Source organism: Alosa pseudoharengus, unplaced genomic scaffold (assembly GCF_046254945.1).
Source record: "Alosa pseudoharengus isolate Yale_2024_CS ecotype anadromous, Long Island Sound unplaced genomic scaffold, YU_APseudo_1.1 YU_APseudo_1.1_scf_23, whole genome shotgun sequence".
In the NCBI taxonomy this organism is placed as follows: domain Eukaryota; kingdom Metazoa; phylum Chordata; class Actinopteri; order Clupeiformes; family Clupeidae; genus Alosa; species Alosa pseudoharengus.
In genome coordinates this window covers 33,574,306-33,594,827 of record NW_027468685.1, presented here as the reverse complement: position 1 = coordinate 33,594,827, position 20,522 = coordinate 33,574,306, and the positions used below count along the sequence as shown (strand labels likewise).

Here is a 20,522-nt window from a genome sequence, read left to right as displayed (position 1 = left end):
CCTTTGACCGACGCACGCTACGGGCACCGTCACGAGACTGTCATAATGGATATAACACCGAGCACGGCATTAAACAGCGCTCCCGTAGCACAATGGACTGGTCGTCGCTGTGCAAAGCACTTGAAGCATTGTGCCAGCGTAGCAGGTTTTAATCCTGCTTCATGACGTGACCACCGCTGTCACACGAGGCTGAACTTGGCACCACTTTCGTTTCCGCGGGGGAAGACCACTTTCAGATCGCGGGGGAGTTAAGTTTCTGTTCCACCTTAAATAATGCAATTTTCTACCTCGTCCACAAGGGGCCAGTGTTGACCGCAAATCCGCGATAACACAGGCATGTGCCTGTTGCAGATGAACAGGCATTGTTCACAGACATTCAAAAGCCTGTATATCTTTTTTCTGTTGACTCCACTGCCGAATGTTTTGAGAAATGTTGCCTTTTGTGTTCTATTAAATAATTTGGTAATTTAGAGGGGGGGGGGGGGGGGGTTATGTAGAGGGTGGCAGATTATGTAGTTTTTTTTTTTTTTCCTGTGCTGGATCTTTTGATACATGTTGTGTTATGTTTTTTTCTATTCAATAATTTTGTTCATTTTACACTGGGGGGGGGGCAATTCTATGGTGGAAAATGCCCTTTTTTGCCCCTCTGAAAATATAATATGTATTTGTGAAATTGCAGAATTTCAACACTTGAACAGGGACAGATATCCCATGTAGGATTTTGCAAGGGATCTTTCACCACATTCTGAAACTACACTTCCTCCCCTTTCCAATGACACCCCACTTGTGAAATTCTATGGTGGAAAATTGGATATTTAGCCCCTCTAAAAACAGTATATATTTTGTGAAATTGCAGAATTTCAACACTTGAACAGGGACAGATAGCCCATGAAGGATTTTGCAAGGGATCTTTCACCACATTCTGAAACTACACTTCCTCCCCTTTCCAATGACACCCCACTTGTGAAATTCTATGGTGGAAAATGCCCTTTTTTGCCCCTCTGAAAATATAATATGTATTTGTGAAATTGCAGAATTTCAACACTTGAACAGGGACAAATATCCCATGAAGGATTTTGCAAGGGATCTTTCACCACATTCTGAAACTACACTTCCTCCCCTTTCCAATGACACCCCACTTGTGAAATTCTATAGTGGAAAATGCCCTTTTTTGCCCCTCTGAAAACGTTTCATTTTCGCTATCATTGCGAGAATAGGCTACAATATGGAAAATGTTCCCTTTCAGTCTGATCGCTCCAAACATGTATGGGATTTCCTTACCTTTCCAAGAAGTTTTGTGAAAATTGTTCCGGTAGCTTTTGCGATATTGTTGACAGCCCTACCTCACCGCAGTAGGGTGCAGTAAATGGAAGCTTTTGATAGCGCACGCCACTAACGAAAAACGGAAAATCACCAGGACAAACCACTCAGGGGTGTAGGCTACTCTGGAACCATAGGTCACTAATTTGTGCGTTATTTACGTTTGATTACATTTCAGATACGTGTTGGTTTCCTGTAGGCCTAGTATAGCGCTTTATTCTTTCTGTATTTTTCTATGTCCGAATATTGGGGGGGACATTTTGGTCATATTTGAATATTGGGGGGGGGACACGTCCCCCTCAATGTCTATGGTGACTACGGCCCTGTGTCATACTATGTTTGAGTAGATAAACTTGCAGTAGCTTGTAACACTAGCGAGTAGCCATAGTTTTTATTTTCCTCATACTGTCTTTCTGTGGTATGTGCTGTAGTGGCAGGGGAACAGAGAGGCGCTAGAGTCCAGTGGGGAGAGAGCACTAGAGGCCCTCAGGAAGGGAACCACCATTGCAGCTAATGAAGGTCCCTCAGGCCCTGATGTTGCCAACAGATGTTTCCAACAGTTGGCTCATTCCTATGATGAAGACTATGAAGGATTTAGAGAAGCACCTAAGTTCCCTTCACCAGGTAACCAAGTTATTAAAAATAGCTACATTATATCAGCATGTTTTATTTGTTCAGTCCCAGATAGTGACAATTTGAAGGAAACTGAGCAGACGTTTGACTGCAGGCACTGATGGCACATGAATTCTCCTACTTCACAGTGAATCTGATGTTCCTGATGTCATTCTGGGCGGAGAACCGCACTACCTCTGAGGGCGTGGAGGCCTTGGAGATGGCCTTGCACACTCTTCGTATGATGGCACTCGGGGGCGTCCATGACCACGTGGCACAGGTAATCAAAACATCACATGGATCACAACATGTACAGTTCACTAATCTGAAATGTAAGGTGAAGTATTACAACAACTACAAAAAAGACAGCAAATTTAAACTCAGGGCAGACGTACCATCAGACACTCATACATACAGTCAAAGCATAAAAGTCCATTTTAAAATGAGAAGGGTGTGACATTTTTGCCTTTTCATACTTAATGAGTTTACCCACAGTTTGATTATTTGTCATTTTTGTCAATTTAGGAAACCAAAACTAACTTGCCAGCAGATGGGGCAAGAGTAGCACTTGCAAAATCTAAAAAGCACCCACCAAGTGATAGAAGAGAGAACCAGCACAAGTATGGTATTGCAATGATTTAGGCAATGACATAATGCGTAAGTCTTATTGGACTGGATCATCTTTATTTGTTTCAAGATTATGCCCCACTCTTCTGCTCTCCACTCTCCACCTTTTTAAAAGGCATCCTTTATATCTTACACGTTTGTCACCATAATATGATCTGTGGTACTAGTGGATAAAATGAAAACTATGTGCAGTCTTAATCTTCTAGATACTGTTTCATAATGAACACAACACAATTTTTTTGAGCCACACTACTGAGATTTGCTGAGATGATGCTATGCATATTACCTCACCTTATGCTACTGTTCAAATGTTTGGGGTCACTTTATAATCTCCTTGTTTTGAAGAAAAAGCCACATTTTCTGGCCATTAAAATAGCACCTGATCAATCAGTAGTATGGTGTAGACATGAATGTTGCAAGTGACCATTGTAACAGGAATGGTTGATTCTTAATGCAATATATGTACAGTAGGTGTAAGTGTACAGAGGCCTTTTATTAGCTACCATCCATCCTATGTTCCAAAGGCGCACTCTGTCTGCTAATACAAAGCCTCACTCAGAAAAGAAAAGAGAAAAAAATCATCATTTTTTTGCGTTCTCACACGCTCCCCCGTAATGATAAAGTAACAGGTCTCCTCTGTTGTCACACGAAGGCATTTAACGGGTTCACATCTCTGCAATCTTTCAAGAGTAAACATGCAAGGTCAGGTGTATTATCTTTGCTACAAACTATTCTAGCTATTATTGCCAAGGGTAGACCGTTCAGAAAGGATACCACTAATGGTAGGGTCTGAGGTTGATAAATGACCACTTACAGTTAGCATTCCATTGACCCCATTCATTTGGACGTCACTTTGACATCTAATAATTTTACATCTAACGCGTTTTAAGCCTTTATGTGACCACAGTTTTTTTCCAAAGAAATAAAACATCGTACGACTGATACCTTACCTTGTATCTCACTCTATGACCCCGTAATAAATGGTTTTCTAAATTGTATTTATTACGGGCTTTTTCATTTAAAGCTATAGAGAATTAGAAAGTATTCGGAAAAAAAATAAATATTAAGTGATGTTTTGTTGGATTAGCACTATGTTGGAACAAATTACCTTCCAAAAGCTGCACTTTAACTCAAAGCACGTTCTTAATATTCTGGGTGTGGGCTAGATGAGTGACTGTGTGACAGTCTGTTGTTCAATGTCACGTCTATGTCACCAAACTGAGCTTGTGATATAAACGATGCCCAGGAAACTGGTTCAAATAGGCTTCACTTCTCTCCATTGAAGTTGTATGACTGCGAGATTTAATCTTTGCTATGTATCTCCAATCTTTGCTAGCTACTGTATTTCTTAACCAGTGGCAGTTACTAGTGTGCTTATGAACTGACCAAGCAGCAGAGCTGCACAAGCATCCTTTTAACCCTTTCCCTTATAATAATAATAATAATAATGCATTTTATATACAGTATAAAGTGCCTTTCAAGACACCTAAGATTGCTTATGCTGTGATTGAAGCACTGTGGCTCTACTGTAAGCTCTAATTTTAAAGATGTATTCAAGAGTGTTTTAAACTAAGTAGCATCTGCTAGATATTGTGAACAATGCAAGCTAACAAAAGCACAGTTTAGCAACTAACATTAATTTGCAACCAAGAAACATGCCACGAACATTGCCTGAAGCAAGGCTGAATGTCTCAAAAAAATGTCTCATATTAGTATAGCGGGTAAATCCCCCCCCCCCCCCCCCCTTGCCCTTCTCAAACCCGCTTACCAATTGGCTTGTTTTCACACAGAAGAAAAGTGTGTATCGCACTACATTGCAGGTGCAGTGTTTGCTGATTCAACTTTAGCGTTTATCTTGTGTGTAAATGGGGCTCAAGTTTAGAATTTTAAAAGGCTAACTAACTGTTCATTAGATAAGCCTTTTGTAATTATGTTTGCACAGCTGAAACTGTTGCCCTCATTAAAGAAGCAATACGACTGTCCTTCTTTAGATGAATTGAGTATCTGGAGCATAATTTGTTGTGGGTTCGATTAAAAGCACAAAATGGCCAGAAACAAAGAACTTTCTTCTTTCTTCTGAAACTTTCTTTTTGCTCTGAGAAATGAAGGACGTTCCATGTGAGAAAGAGCCTAGAAACGGAACATCTCATACATCGCTGTGTGCTACTCCCTCCACAGAAAAGCATAAACTGGAAAGGATTTGGGAGGCCCCAGTGAACAAATGCTTGACATTAGTCTGTCCAGTGAAAAACAGACATATCACAGGTCCTCAACTGGCAGCTTTGGTAAATAGTACCAAAACACCAGTGTTAACAGAAGAGGTGACTTCAGGATGCCAATCTTCTAGACAGAGAAAAAAACCCCTATATCTCAGACTAGCCAAAAAGAGAAAAGTAAAGAAAAGATGAAGATTGGTAAAAGAAGACAGGAAAAAAAATTTATACACGGACAAAGCTCTGCTGTTCTGATCACAAAGAAGAACATTAGTGACCAACCAGATGCTGGAGAAGTGTCAAGCATGGTGGAGGGAATGGTCTGGTTGTGCTTTGGTGGCAGTAAAATGGAAACTATACTGAGTAAAAGGAATCTTGAAGAAAGAAGGCTTTCACTCTGATTTGCAGTGCCATGCCTCACCCTGTGGACGTGTTTGATTGGAGACAATTTCATCCAAAAAGTGGTCAAAACATAGCTCAAAACTATGCAGGAAACATGTAGGGAAGAAGCAGTCAGCTGCTATTCTGTCTATAGTAGAGTGGTATAGACATTTTTAAGTGACCCCAAACTTTTGAACGGCAGTACAATTTGATGTTCTAGTAGTCACTTAGCTGGAGCTCCTATTCATGTTTTGCGGATGCACTTGGGCACATCTTCAGTGATGCTCATTGGGTGTCTCGGGTCCTGCAACATCATACCCAGTCAGGGACCATCACTCTCCAAATTGCATTACAGTAGCAGTGATCCACAGATCAATCCTCTTGATCCAGAAGCAACTGGACCCTCTCTTTGCGGCCTCAGAGGTGGATGTGATGACTCCTCTTTTTTCTATCTCTGTGATGCCAAGCAGTACAAATGCTCTGCAGAGCGAGCGACTCACAAAGACTGCAACCCACTCATACAGGCTTGCAGCTAGCTCGCCATCCCTGTCTCCACCATTGGCCCAGAAGATTCTGCTACTTTGTATGCTTTCTCTTGAATGCTTCCTCCATGTGGTCCTCTCAGGTTCTGTCAGTTTCCTGTCAGTTTCACCATAACCAGTTGTTTTGAAGCATTGCTCTCAGAGGATGAGATGTTGTCGGGGCTAGGAATATGGATAGAGCTAGCAATGCACCAATACCACTATTTTTAGACCGAGTATGAGTAATACTTACTGTACATATGGGTACTTTGCGATATGAGTTATCAATAAGGCAGTATTTCTATCATATATGAGTATGAGTATATTCACACCGATACAATATTCGATACCAGTATTGGTGCAACCCTAGATAGGGCTTTTCTACCACTCTGCTGCTGGGATCATGCTGGGATCATGATAGCAACCCTCTCCCTGGGCTTTCAGGCAGCTCCTCTGCAGTGCTGGTGAATGGAAGCTTCAGAATGTTGCTGCATTGTTACTGCATTGTTAAGACTCTACGACAAGCTGAGCCACCTGCGAAGGTAGATGGTGATTTTTCTTTCCAAGGTCTTTCACTGCTCTAATATCTGTACTTGATACAGCATCATGATACAGAGACCAGAGAATGTGAGGCTGTATGCCATGTTGCTAAATCCAGGATTTGAATCTTTCAGGCAGGTTTGACTTATTCACCTGAACAAGCCAAGCTTTGAGCTCCTTGGTTGATGTCGGAATGAATCTCAGAGGCTGCAGTTGAAGACTGTACTCAGCATCTTCACTGGCTTCCTAGATCTAGGTGGGATTTAAGGGCCATCCAGGGTGAAGTGAGCTTTAAAGGTTGTATCAGCGATGGCGGGGTAACGTCACTTCTGTTGACGTTCAAACAAACAAAAAAAGCTCGCTACTCCCTCCCCCTCCCTCCCGTGCAATTGAAACTCTCCTGAACACGCATCTCGTTGGTTATTGGTTGGAACACTTTATTTTGGCAACACTTGTTGTTAGCAATTGTTTTTGTGTGCAGATCTCAGAGCCTAGGCTGCCTACAGAGACACATTTTTTTAACGGCCTGCTTATGGGGCAGGCAGCTAGCGGATCGTTAGGAAAGATTAGATGAATGTGATCATTTATGTTTGGTCCTTTTTTGGGCCTGCAATCACTGATACAACCTTTAAAGATGGCTAGAGAACTTATGACTTATGATTGCATAGAAGTGTGGAGTGTGTGGATAGTACTATTTTTTAAGTAAACACAGATGAGAACAAGGAACATATTTTTAATGGCTTTGATGATTGTTTTTCAGGCTCATAAGTATTATGCATTAAATAGCTTGAAGACAATTACACTTGAATTGTTTGAACTGTGATGAGATCTTATCAATTTAACATATTTAATCATTTCACAATGATAGAATGTGAAATATTGTCCTTGTTACCCCCAATGCAAGGGTATTATATTATAGTATTACAGTACTATACACCATCTATAAAAGTTCTAGATTTTTTAAACTTTGACTGATGTTTTCTCCTATTTTACTTTCATTTTGTACTTTCAATAAGACTCTCCCTCCATCTCTTGTGCTTTCTCTCTCCCTCCCCTTCCTTCTCTGTTTTCTCAGGGTTTTCACCGTTACTCCACAGATTCCACTTGGCATGTGCCCCACTTTGAGAAGATGTTGTACGACCAGGCCCAGCTGGCGGTGGCCTACATCACAGCTTACCAGGTGTGTTTGTTTATGTGCATCTGTATGTGTCTTCATTCTGGATAGTCATAGATCACAACCTAGACTAACACACTTATTCAGCATAAAGCTTGAAGGTTCATTTTATTGGGTGGGAAGGGAATGCCCCAGTTTGTTTGTTTTCCAAGCATTCATTCTCCGCTATACACTTTTTAAAAATAATGTATTGTATTCTTTGGTAAGAAGTAGGGTTTTCTAAGGGCATATCATATTAGCTTATAACATTTGACTTGAAAGGTGAAAGTAATTGTGGTGAATAATTACTTAATATTAATCTTAGACTGGCAAACTTCAGGAAAAACTCAGGAATCAGGTTTATTCTGTTTACAAGCTGAGAGGGTACAAAAAAAAGGTCTATGGTCTATGTAGGCCTAGCCCAGGCCTGAAAGGCCTAGGTTGGCCTGTAGCCAACTCCTCCTCTCTTCCGCTACATCCTTAGTCTGACAATCCAAAATCTAAAATCTGACAAACCTTGCAGTTTAGTTACTTTTTAAATGCTTTAAACAAAGAAGAAAATGGCGCCAAAAACAATCCCACATGATTGGTTCTCCAGTTGGCATCAGACACACCTACTCACACCCACTTCACACCTATCAATTCTTATCAGAATAGCATGAGGAGAGATATCATATATATCAGAAATATCACTTATAGAATATTCCAAACATTCTCACAATCAAATCATTACAATCCTTGTAAGGAGACTATCAGAATGATACCAAACATGAATACATTTACATTTCATGACACATGGATACATTATATCAAGGTAATATCCTTTGTCCTGTGTAACTAACCAGCACATTAGCATTCCATTGGGGGAGGGGATGGTGTCTTTGTTTAAAACCATGAAGGGTTACATGGCTAACTAAAAGTAGTCTTGAAGTTAAATTATTATCCATTTTAACCATAAATGTATTGCTATCAAAGGCTACATTAAGACATATGTCTCTTTGGTTGGGTTGGCCACAGGTGTCCAAGGAACAGTGTTTTGCAGATGTGGCTCGTGACGTGCTGCTCTATGTCTCTCGGGATCTGAGTGACAAGGTGAGCCATCTTCCCCCTCATTAGTGCAGGCGTCTGTTAGCCCCTGCTGACTCGGCACCGTACCACTGGCGACAGATTGCTGAACATCTCCCACATAGCCAAAGCCCCTCGTTTTGAGGTCAACTCATTTCTGTACTGTAGAAGGAACACAATGGCCAAACCATAGTGTGGTGATGAATTGGCCTACCCTTACACGTAGAGGTCACAATTAGACTAACTATATTGGTTATGATTATGTTTTCCATGATTTATAGAGTAATTCTACATTAAGAAAACATGGTAATATAAGGCACATTCACCAGTGATGGTCATTTTTGTTCACTGGAATAATTAATGTCTTATTTTTTATATAGTATAATTGTCATACCAGGTAATCCAGTGGGGAAGGATTATGATTAGAGGCAAGTGTTCTTTTGCTTTTTACGACATAATATGGAAGGACGATAGGAGATTGTCTCTGGTTTTTATTTAGTTCTGAATATTTTTTTGTACTGAAGTAAAGATATTCTTTTATAGAGTATATTCTCTATTTACAAAGTGGATTAATACTGTAACATAAGCAATTTAGCACAAAGTAGGTACAGTATTAATGTACTGTAATATAAACAGTGATATGTTAGATATTGTAATGATAAAAAATAAGAGGGTTCCAGGAGCTCCACATATTTGGCCCATGATTTTGCACTTAAGAGAGGCAGTGGGGAGCTGATGGCTTAATATTGCAGATAATATGTATATGAATATTCCTAAAATTAGAGTAGCTTGCTCACTGCCACCCCCAAAGACATGCCTGTGATGATGAATATTGCTCCTTTTTAAATTTCTTAGTTTCTCTTATTAATCTTCTGGTGTCATCTTGGCAACTACAACATGGAAACCATCAAAGATGCCACATTTAGATCAGTATTTTACAAAGCTTTTTGAATAAGGTTGCCATATGCCATTTAAGATGTTTTACTCATTGTCTCTGTAGTTTTGTTCAGTTCTGATCATCTGCCAGTGGAAAAAGCAGACATTTCGCCAAACTGCTTCAAAACCTCAGTGAGAAACATATTAACATAAAAATAACACTTCTAGTATATCATTGTATATGATTAGCTGATTACATCATTTTCAGTTTGGATCAACATTCATTTACTGTGTCTAAGTCCAATTTGAATTCACTGGAATGGTTCCTGACCACAGTGAACACAAGGAATGTGTATTGGTAGAACAAGGCTGATGTGTTGTATGCAGACATTATTCGTTCTAATCTTTGAGTTTGAGCTTTTATCCCTTTGGGTCTTTGCTAGTATTCATATACCTGGTTGTGAACACACCGCACCACTACATTATCACAGTCATTCTATGGTCTAGGACAAACTGTCAAACCCTGCAGTACAGTATACTATAAGGCAGCCGAACTGTCCCTGCATGCATGTATGCTCAGGTCAAATGCATACAGTGTATGTGTGTACTCTTGATTCCACATGACCTATCACACGTATAATCCGGGCGACAAAATCAATAAAATTGATGTCAAAAAGACTATATTTGATTTCATAATGGGCAGAGTGGGCCTAATAGGTCTGCCTGCATGTGAACACACATGTTCCAGAACACGGCCACGTGTCTGCTCTAGTACTTGTTAGTCCACTGCCTGTTGCCCTCCACTTGCTCCCTGTGGCTGCTCACATCCACATTCTATATAGTCTGGCGTACAAGATGAAAAGCATGTTCTTACCATGACCATAACATGACAGAAAATGTCAACTCCATAATTGAACCGACATATTGATACAAATAACAAGAAAATCCCTTGGCAGTTATATTTTAATGATATGGCATCACACTATAGGCCTACTGGTCTAGGGATGAAATCCCCTTGAAAAAGTCAAACATCTTTTCCACTACATTGTCCCCAAATATTCTTCCAAATTTCATCAGTCAGCTGTTTTATGGTTGATATGTGTATGGCAAGTGTGCTGTAGTTATTAGCTCACTAGTTTAGTCAAAAGCATCCATAAATGGCGTTTTACAAACGGAAGTTCGGGAGGAGCGTGACGGAATTTGCCACGCCTCCTTCTTCAATCGGTCAGGTTATTTATTCGCAGTCTACCCGCGGGGGCCAGCCGTGAATAGGTGTAACGGAGAAACAGCCAATCAAATCGAAGCCTTAATCTGACGTGCGCATATCATTATCGTGTCAATTTTCCACCGAAATCGCGGGTTCGAATCGCGACAGAAGCATTCAAAATATATGACGAATATGTAAAAACGAGTAAAAACGAGTATGTAGAAATGTAGAAATGAGTGTAAATGTTGTAAAAACTCTTGAAATACCTTTTAAAATGTGAACAATTCTAAAAGACCTGATTGCTGAGTGTTTGTATTGAGACTGTCTTCTCTCTACCCCTCCCTTTCTCTCCATTTGTCTTACAGATGCAGGGTAAACAAATTGGTCCCCTCTCCATACTGGAAGAGCTTTCCTCCAATATTTTAATGTCCTGTATTTTTTATTTCCCTTAACATGAACTTTGTATTATATTATAAAATAAAGTCTTATAATGTAAAATAAAGTCTTATAATGTATAGTCATATAATGTATATTATAATATGTATATTATAATGTCATCCTTCCTTAGTGTGCCTAACGCCAGTAAGAATATTTTTAGAAATGATTTTGTTCCCAATGGTATCAGGGCAATAAACAGTGCAGGGACTCTTACTGAAAGTACTTCATTTATTTATTAGCTAGCCTAGCATGCATGGGTTGCTTAGGCCTACTTATTTATTGACTGGTATTTATTGACTGGCCAGGCTTGTCTGTATTTTATATGATATGCAGTGCTTATGAAACTGAATGTGTGGTGCTTGTCTGTCCTGTGTGCTGTATGGTGAAACTAAAGACGAATTTCCACTTTGTGGATAATAAAGTTTTTCGTATTCGTATTCTGCATTTTGCAATGAGCAGTGCTTTCCCTTTTTAATTGGAAATGCTCTCTGTCATGGTGTGTGTGTGTGTGTGTGTTTCTATGAATTGTTAATCCGGCCCTGCCCCCAACAACTCACCTTTCCACCATCATAGAGTCATAGCACTGAAGGGAGAGGCAACTGGCATGTGATCTCCCCACGGGCCAATGGATGTACAAGTTTTCTCCTGTGCCTACGATATTTAATCCAGTGTTTTGTCAAGTTGCAAATTGCTATTCGTTTAAACGATTTTTTATGATAGTACTTTTTGTATAGGCTACTATCTTAATTGCTTTATACTCAATACTTGACCAATGGCTATTGCATCTGTCTATTGCAAGTGAGAATGTGGCAGGTGATCTACTGTATAGGCTTCATAAAATGAAATAAACAGATTGCTAATGGCCTACAAGCTGATCTGGGGTGCGTTTCCCGTACAACTACGGAGGTTAGCTTTTTACTAACGTGGTACGATGCATCGTTCAACTAACCAACATGTAAGTTACGACTGTTTCCCAAAACTTTCGTACTTACATAGTACTCTGTAAGTTTGGACTATGATAGTTTCCAAACTTCAGTAGTCTGGACTAAGGTGGTTAATGATGTTTAGTAGCACGTGAACGGGCACACCTGCACATAAGAGAGACTTAATGATGGACTACCTTAGTTTAATCCGTGAAATCTGTTTTTCTCAGGGTCATCAAGTTAATTCATTGGTTCATATAGACTGACCTTGTAAATTAACCACTGCTTTGAATTAACGTTTAACACGTGTCATTTAAATGTGCTGGTGAAACAGTTGTGTACAATTCTGTGGCGCAGTGCGTTAAGGCCGGCTGATGACAGCCGCCGTTGCGCAGCAGTTATCAGTCCCCTGTCCAAGAGTTCGAATCTGGGTTAAGCGTAGGTAGCTTTTGGGAAACGCATCCCTGATGTCTGATGTGTGATCAGTGGAATATGGGGAGGGAAGTGGCAGTGTTTTTTTGCGCGTCTGCAGAAGTCAGCCAAATATGAATGTAATTCTGCGGCATAAAGCAGATGTATTTGTTTATTGTACAGAAAAATAAAAATGACATGTCAAGCAGTCAATTGACTACATTGCAGTAAAGAAGTAGGGCAAATTAATTTACGAAACCAAAACGTGGGTCATAGTTGTCTAAGCCTCTATTGCATAGCCTGTTAAAAACGTCGCTAGATAGTATTAAATCGCCAACAACATTGTTTTCTGCGCGTCTGCAGAAGTCAGCCAAATATGAATGTAATTCTGCGGCATAAAGCAGATGTATTTGTTTATTGTACAGAAAAATAAAAACGACATGTCAAGCAGTCAATTGACTACATTGCAGTCAAGAAGTAGGGCAAATTAATTTACGAAACCAAAACGTGGGTCATAGTTGTCTATAAATAGTATAAATAGGCCTGAGATCCACCACTAACATTGGCACATACCAACTCAAAAACAAATGACAGGGGTGTTCCAGGTAAGCCAACATTAAAAAAGCTAATACAGCTATTACTATATATCGGTGAACTGAACACAGACACATCAGACAAACACACACAGGTAACAATGACACTCAGTCCGTTTACATGATAAAGGTAGCGCCTCGCTACCGTGACCGTGGGTGTGCACCCGTCACACACTAACTTTGCAAAGTTAACTTGAATGCATCAATTTTGAACAAAGTTGTGTAGGCTACACCGCGCCAGTTGTAGTCTGCATGAACAGTTCTTGCACAAGACACTGTTTTGATTTGCGTAGTTGCGTTACCCCCAACACTGACAATAACGTAGACAGCAAATTAAGATATTTGTTTGTTTTGTGGAGCGGCACCGGTAGGCTATCAAAAGCAGATTTCGATTTTCGTTACCACTGTGTAGCCAAACCTTAATGATACAAGGAAGTTTATTGTCACATGCATATAGTTACTGGAAGTAAGAAATGCAGTGAAATTATGTCTGGTGTCAGCCTATTTGTGCATTTATGGGCCATACCCAAGTAGCCTAAATCGAGGTAATGTTTAATTATGCATGATTTATTTTGTTATTGAATTCGTAGGCTGGGATTCCTCTCGGCAACAATTATGTTTAAAGGTAGCCTCCTGCTTTTTCAGAAGGGGCGGCAGGCAGGCTTCTGACCGAGCGATGTACAGTAGCAGAGCGACACATAGGCTGAAAGTGGTACTAAAGTTTCATGCAGCTTCACGCCGCGTAATGCGCGACTGAAGTGGCCATTTGAAAGTAATGCCCACTGTATACATCAACCTATTCTGTTCTTGCTGTTTGTCTCACGATACAGCCCGTACTGAAACTATAGAAAGCCCCAGACGAATAGGCAAGATGTTTTGTGGTGCGTTAGAAAATGAGACATTTTATTTTTTATTTTTCATCGAAAGGCACTAGCCTCGTGACCCAGTGACATTGGGTGCAGCCGCACCCCCACCCCCAAAGTGCACTAGACAGACCCATGGCTACACTAGACAGGCAACTGTTCTGTTCCCAGAGCATGCTTTCTTTGTCTATGATCTGCAGGCTTAGGGCCTCCTCGACAAGGAGATTGCTAGTCCGCGGATAATTTGCGGCACAATTGAATGATAGCCTGTGTAACCGCGGACCGAAAGAAAAAGAAACAAAACATTTTTCTGATTAGAAAATATTTCTTAATTTAGTGTTATCAAAGAAAGAGACATGCAATTACGGGGTAGTGGTGTCAGCGCTCATTCAATGTATGTGCGCGTCTGTGCAAGTAAAACTGAACCACTGGAGATGACGTATGTAGAAGCAACAAACAACGTTATTTAAAACAACGAACGAAGCGGATCCTTGCTGTCCATGAGAACAGCATATAGTCTCGTCTAGTCTAATGTAACGGAGGCGAACTGAGCTAGCTAGCCCGTGTAAATCCTCACAGCCCTAACCTTAAGAACGCTTCTAACCACTGAGTTGGAAGCCTGGGCTTTTAGCTCAGTGGTTAGAGCGTTCGACTCACATGCCGGTGTGTGTGTGGAGGTGTGCGGGTTCGAATGCCGTGAACGGCGGACGAATTACAACCTCGGATACAGTGGTGCCGTGACCCGGATGGGAGTGAGGATTTAGGGAGGTGAGTGTAACGGAGGCAAACTGAGCTAGCATGCTAGTTGCCCGTGTAAATCCTCACAGCCCTAACCTTAACCCTTAAGAACGTAGGTTTTATTTAAACCAACGTACTCCACTGGGTGAGTTTTTTGGGCTGCGTCACTAGCGTTCTACACTGACATTCTATAGTCATTATTAGGTGGCCTACAATCTATGCAGTGTTAGCATGGCCTGATCTGTTTTATTTCACGTGAACATTGCAAAGTACCACACACTCACACATGCTTTCATCATGTGATCACGTGTGTTGCATGCATGCACCTGATTACGCAAATGAAGTCGCGCTGACAACGTGTTACAATTGTCACGAGGATAACAGGACACTCGAATATCTCATCTCAGATGGATGTTTAACTCCAAGGAAGTTTTTGTTGTCGTCCGTTTCCTTCCTTTACATGGATTTTACGTAAGTACCCTTATGATTTATGTATCAAATCTAGAAATCAGTTCATACGTTATAGCGTTATCATTTACAGCAATCGATGTTATAGCCTACAGATGTCATTATCATATAATGTTAGCATACTGGTCTTTGTTGTGTTTGAGGGGAAGAAGGCAAGATAGTTGGTCGATGGTAGTGAACTCTGTGAGTAGCCTTAGTCAGGATATATACTTTTAGAAGTGGAAGACACACTAAAAAAAATGAACGTCATAGGCTATCATATTCCATCCACTCAATAAACCTAATTCTGTTAGCACAAATCTTAAACCAGGCAGACGAGGCATGAAAGAAAATTAGCTGTTTTGAATGAACCCAATGCACACAATATGAGAATTTTACTTTCTGAACCTAGGGTTTTCAATATCTGATAAAGGATGTTTCAGTTTAAAATTTTGGAAACAAGGTAAATGACAAAAATGAATGTCTAAAACGGTCAGATTAATTCAAGAACTTTGAAGCCATTTTTTGGAAGGCCCATGAGGCAAACACGTGTGCCTTATGTAGGCATGAACACACAGACACACACACACTCACAGACACACACACACACACACACAGGACCAGGAACAAAAAGTTGTCATTTGTCTGTTTAGAACTATAGATTATTGAAATATTAACTACTGTTTGTATGTTTTTTCTCTTTTCCTGACATGTCTGGACACTCAGAAATGCTTGAGGGTGTGGTATTCCTCAAAGCAGGGAGTCACACACAGTGGTACATCACAGGGGACACACATGTGCTTGGTGGCCTTCCGCAGCTGTTGACGCCTGGTTGTTGTCTGGCAGACCCTGCAACGCCTCCTTGTGCGAATACCCTGCTGAGACCCTGTCTGTGTCACCAGTGATGGGAAGTGGCGAGCAGTGAGATGGACTGGGTTGTCAAGTGTTGGACGGCCACCACTTGAAGGCCTCCTCGCAGTGTGGAATTCCTCCAGCAACTGACATGCCAAGTTCTCTCTAAACCGAGCATATGTCATCTCCTGTCTGGTCAATTCATGGTGGAGCACATAGCTATTGAAAACAGCCACATCCAGCACATAAAAAAATTGCTTCTTGTACCACTTGAAGGACTTTCGAGCACAGTCAACAAAGGTGTTTCGTTTATCTAAATTATCCACAGATCCCATTTTCTTGTTATATTCCACCACACAGACTGGCTTCACCACTCTTTGACCTGTGGCATAGTCCACTTTGCCCGTTGGTACCATGTCTCCGGAGTGCACAGTGGACAAAACATGCACATCACGCCTATCATGCCATTTCACAGCCAGCATTTGTCCATTATTGAAAAATGCCGCATCACCTTTAGACATTTTTTTAGGGAAATGTGGCATGCCTTTCCTGTTGGCTCTAACAGTACCACAGGCACCAGTTGTATGCTGCAAAAGATGATTAAAAAGGGCAGGGCTGGTGTACCAATTATCCACATATAGAATGTGACCTTTATCCAGAAAAGGCTCCAGCAATGTGAGAACAACTGACCCAGAAATCCCCACACCCTCAGACATGGTAATATCTGTCGATGTCCCTGTGTAAATTATCATGTTCTGAACATATCCTGTCTTTACGTCACACAACACAAACAGTTTGATGCCAAATCGATGTCGTTTTGATGGAATGTACTGTTTGAAGGATAGTCGCCCTTTCCACTTCATCATCGACTCGTCAATACATAGGTCTTGGTGGGGATACAAAATCTGGCTGAAAGATGTGATAATTGGGGTCAAAACAGATCGAATTTGGAGGGGGTCAGTTGAGGTCATGCCGGTGAAATGCAGAGCTCTAAGTAGCAAGAGGTAGCGGTCCTGAGAGAACACAGTGGCAAAGAATGGTATGGATAGCAGGGGATTTGTGGTCCAGTAATCTCTGATGTTGTTCTTTTTAACTAGACCCATGAGAACTAAGACGGCCAAAAAGAGATACAATTCAGCTATTGTGGTGTCCACCCACCTTGCCAGCTTTCCAACACAGTTTAACTTCTCCCTCAGTGTCTGGGCATAGCTGTTGGTCTCTGCCACAATAGTAGCCACAGTGGAGGAAGTGATAAAAATTTTAAAACACTCCACCTCCGTCGGATTGTCAGGTTGCTTCCTAACCCCTTACAAAGACCTGGCAAAGTTGACACTTTTCGGACGAAAGTTTCCTTCCCTCCAGTTGACATCCCCGGTGTCCTCCGACTCCTCTTCCTCCAGAGCTGCCAAATAGGCCTTTATCACGGCAGCCGAAGTAGGAAGTGAACAGCCCTGCTCCTGTGTGAGCACAGGTGTTTCTAATTAAGTGTCAGATTCAGCCACAGTTACTTCAACCAGAGGCCTCGTTAATGTTTTTAGGAACACCTGTGTTTTGCCTGCTAACAGGAAAGTGAACAGCCCTGCTTCAGCTGCCGTGATAAAGGCCTATTGTCCGGCAACTCCTCGTCAGAGGAGTCACTTTTCATAGGTGCAGGTTCACGTTCAGGTTCAATGTCCACGGCTGACGCCTTTTCAAATGTGCCATGACTAATCATTATGTATGATATTGTATAGCGTCTGTAAATACTACGATTGTTTTGTGAATGAATATACTTCGAGATGCCGGTCGCTGTAATGTTTTGCATTGACGGACTTGATGGATGCACTGCTATTGCGCAAATAAAGCTGTGATTATAATGGGACAAGATAAAGATGTATGCGCATTTCTTGTGCGAGTTTTAATGTCATGAATGTAGCAAACTATGTTCCCTGAGCCGTGCGTTACTCAAAGCTACATAGCTCGTGAATGAACGATGTTTGTTTCCAGCATTCCGTACATTTTGTGGTCATTTTGATTTTCATCTTATCAGTGGCCATGAGATTTGACTAAACACTGAATAACATAATCATTTAATTTAAAAAAATCACTAATTTTGCTTGTTTTATTGTGCTTGGTGTAATGACTGACATTCAGAAATATGGCAATAAATGGCAGTGAAGCTAGCAACATTTGTAGCCTCCTGTAAGTAAACGTCTTCCCAATGCTTGCAACTTCCGTGGATTTTGTCATGTATAGCCCGACCACACAATCATAATATAAACTAGATTTGCCAAATGTGGACATAACAAAATGGTAGTGGCAAACAGTGATTTGCGAGAGACCATCTTTGACTTTGAGAATGTACCATGTCAGCCCATGTTAGCCAACAAGTGGTAGCCCATTGTTAAGCAGCAATTAGAATACTTATGTAGCAACATTCCAAACACAAAAGTGTGACGGTACGCTTTTACGGATAGTTAACGGCCGTCACACCAGTGTGACGGTACGTTCTTAAGGGTTAAGAACGCTTCTAACTGCTGAGTTGGAAGCCTGGGCTTTTAGCTCAGTGGTTAGAGCGTTCGACTCCCATGCCGGTGTGTGTGGAGGTGTGCGGGTTCGAAGGCCGTGAGCGGCGGACGAATTATGACCTCGGCTACACTAATCCAAAAATGGAAATAACAGGTCTTTGAATTTAGATGTGAAATTAGACTGTTGTAGGCCTATAGTAGCAAATATCGTAGCAAATAGCCTGGTGATGACACAGGTTTTAAAACATTTATTTCACTCTCGCTGGAGAACGGGCTGTTGCGCAAACAAATGAATTAGGGTGATCTGCATCCGTGATTCGGGACACTTTTTTTTTCCGCGGGGGGGGGGGGGGGGGGTGTTAGGGGTTGTAGGCCTACATAGACTATTTTAAAAGATAATGAATTTTCAAACCTGTACCAAAACACATTTTTATTCAAACATCAAGTCTGCCTCACAATACAGTCATTGTGAGAAAAAAAAAAAAAACAATGACCTAGCCTAACGGTAATAACAAGCCTTGCCAAAACTATGGGTCATTAAGTAAGAATACAAAATAATTGTTAGATTAAGTAGATTAGGCTATGTTAAAACGACATCGGACATTAGGCCAAACATATTTTTTTTGCACACATTACGCCTCCCCTCCGTGAGAAACACCAAACTCTCTTCTACACACTTTGCAGAATGCTTTCATCTCGTCGCTTAAAGCTTTTTCAATCCACGTGTACCTCCACCCACTCTTCCAGGTACCTGCATAGACGCTTTTGCTTTTTAGCGGCGTGTTGGGGTTCCGGCAGCCTACATCAGCCATGTCAATGAATGAATGACAAATGAGCTAAAATCAGTGCATATTCGCACCTAATTATAGAACGTCAAAAAAGAAACAAAGTAGCCGGGGCTGCATCCAGACACTTATCTGCCGTCGGGGGCTGCATGCAGTCGACTCAACCTCTCTACGGACAGTTTTTAACGTTTATCAGAAAATAACTCAGTATTTTGATTGAGTATAATTTTCGGGACAATTAGGGCAGGATTCGGGACAACTGCTTGGATATCGGGACTGTCCTGAATTTTTCGGGACATCTGGTCACCCTATGTGGATGTGGGGTAGTGTCAAGCAGTGAAGTGATAGCCTATTGCAGGTAGGCAAGACAGAAGACGCGGACGGCTTTCTCTGTTGGTAGGCTATTTATGTCCCTCCGGAAACTGGGTTAAAATGGTGTTTTTAGCAGTCAAAATTAAAAAGTAATTGAGAGTAAAACAAACATAAACAAAACAGCCAGATGCCTCTTCATACAATAACAAAGACACCTTCCTAAACAATAACAAGTTATATCGTGAGACTGTGTGTCGTTTGGAGCAGCGTATCGGTAGGCTATATTAAAAACAGAAGATTTTCCATTTGCTTCGGGATTTAGGCCTACCGGTAATTCATTTTTGGATTGTTTGATTATAGTGCTAACTGTTGGGACTGTTGACTGATTATAGTGTTGGGACTGTTGCAGGACACGTAGTGTAGGCCTATCAGCCATCGGCTCATCAGGGGGTAATATTGTGGAAACAACTGAAAAAACGTTGGGTAGGCTAAATATATGGTCCATACTGGCGCGCATAACTCAAATCGGCAAATGCTGACGTTCCTAACCCTGCTCACAAGTGCCATCAGGTGGTTGTTTGGGTCATTGCAGCTTCACTGGGGAAATATAAATAAAAGACGCGTGATTCACACGTGAGAATCACGCGTGCAGCCAGACAATTCCAAGTGGTACCCACTGTAGATAGATAGATAATTGAGACAGATAGATAGATAGATAGATAGATAGATACTTTATTGATCCCCTAGCATAATTCTAACTATTTTTAATTTTATTTATATTTAATGGGTTGGTACATTTCAGCATAGCCTAATGCAATAGATTAACCAAGGGAATATTACAGACAATGAGGAGCCGTGGTTGGCTGCAACTGTTTTGTTATGCGGGCGGGCACTCACCTGTTTCAGAAACAGAAACGGGGGGGAACTATTTGCAGAGCAGTGGTGAAATCATGGTCCATGTACAGGTTACTTTCTCCTTCCCGTTGATTGAGCGTTTGAGTTATGGGCTGTTGCGTTTTGTGTCCACTCTGGTGTCTACGGGGCTCCCGTAACACAGTAGAGATCGCTACTCCTGTAGGTGTGGGTGCGCTCGTCTTCGGACTGTGAGGATTTCACAGGGTAAAAGAGGAGGTATGCG

General features: G+C 41.2%; 1 protein-coding gene across 1 annotated transcript; it reads left to right on the top strand.

Moving 5' to 3' along the window:
• Positions 1-647: 647 nt before the first annotated feature.
• Positions 648-10,967, top strand: LOC143140021 (spermatogenesis-associated protein 20-like). Its single transcript, XM_076300862.1, has 5 exons — positions 648-1,944; positions 2,082-2,212; positions 7,290-7,394; positions 8,385-8,459; positions 10,881-10,967. The coding sequence occupies exons 2-5, from the start codon at positions 2,090-2,092 to the stop codon at positions 10,965-10,967; spliced, it is 390 nt and encodes a 129-aa protein (XP_076156977.1). The 5' UTR covers positions 648-1,944; positions 2,082-2,089.
• Positions 10,968-20,522: the final 9,555 nt, after the last annotated feature.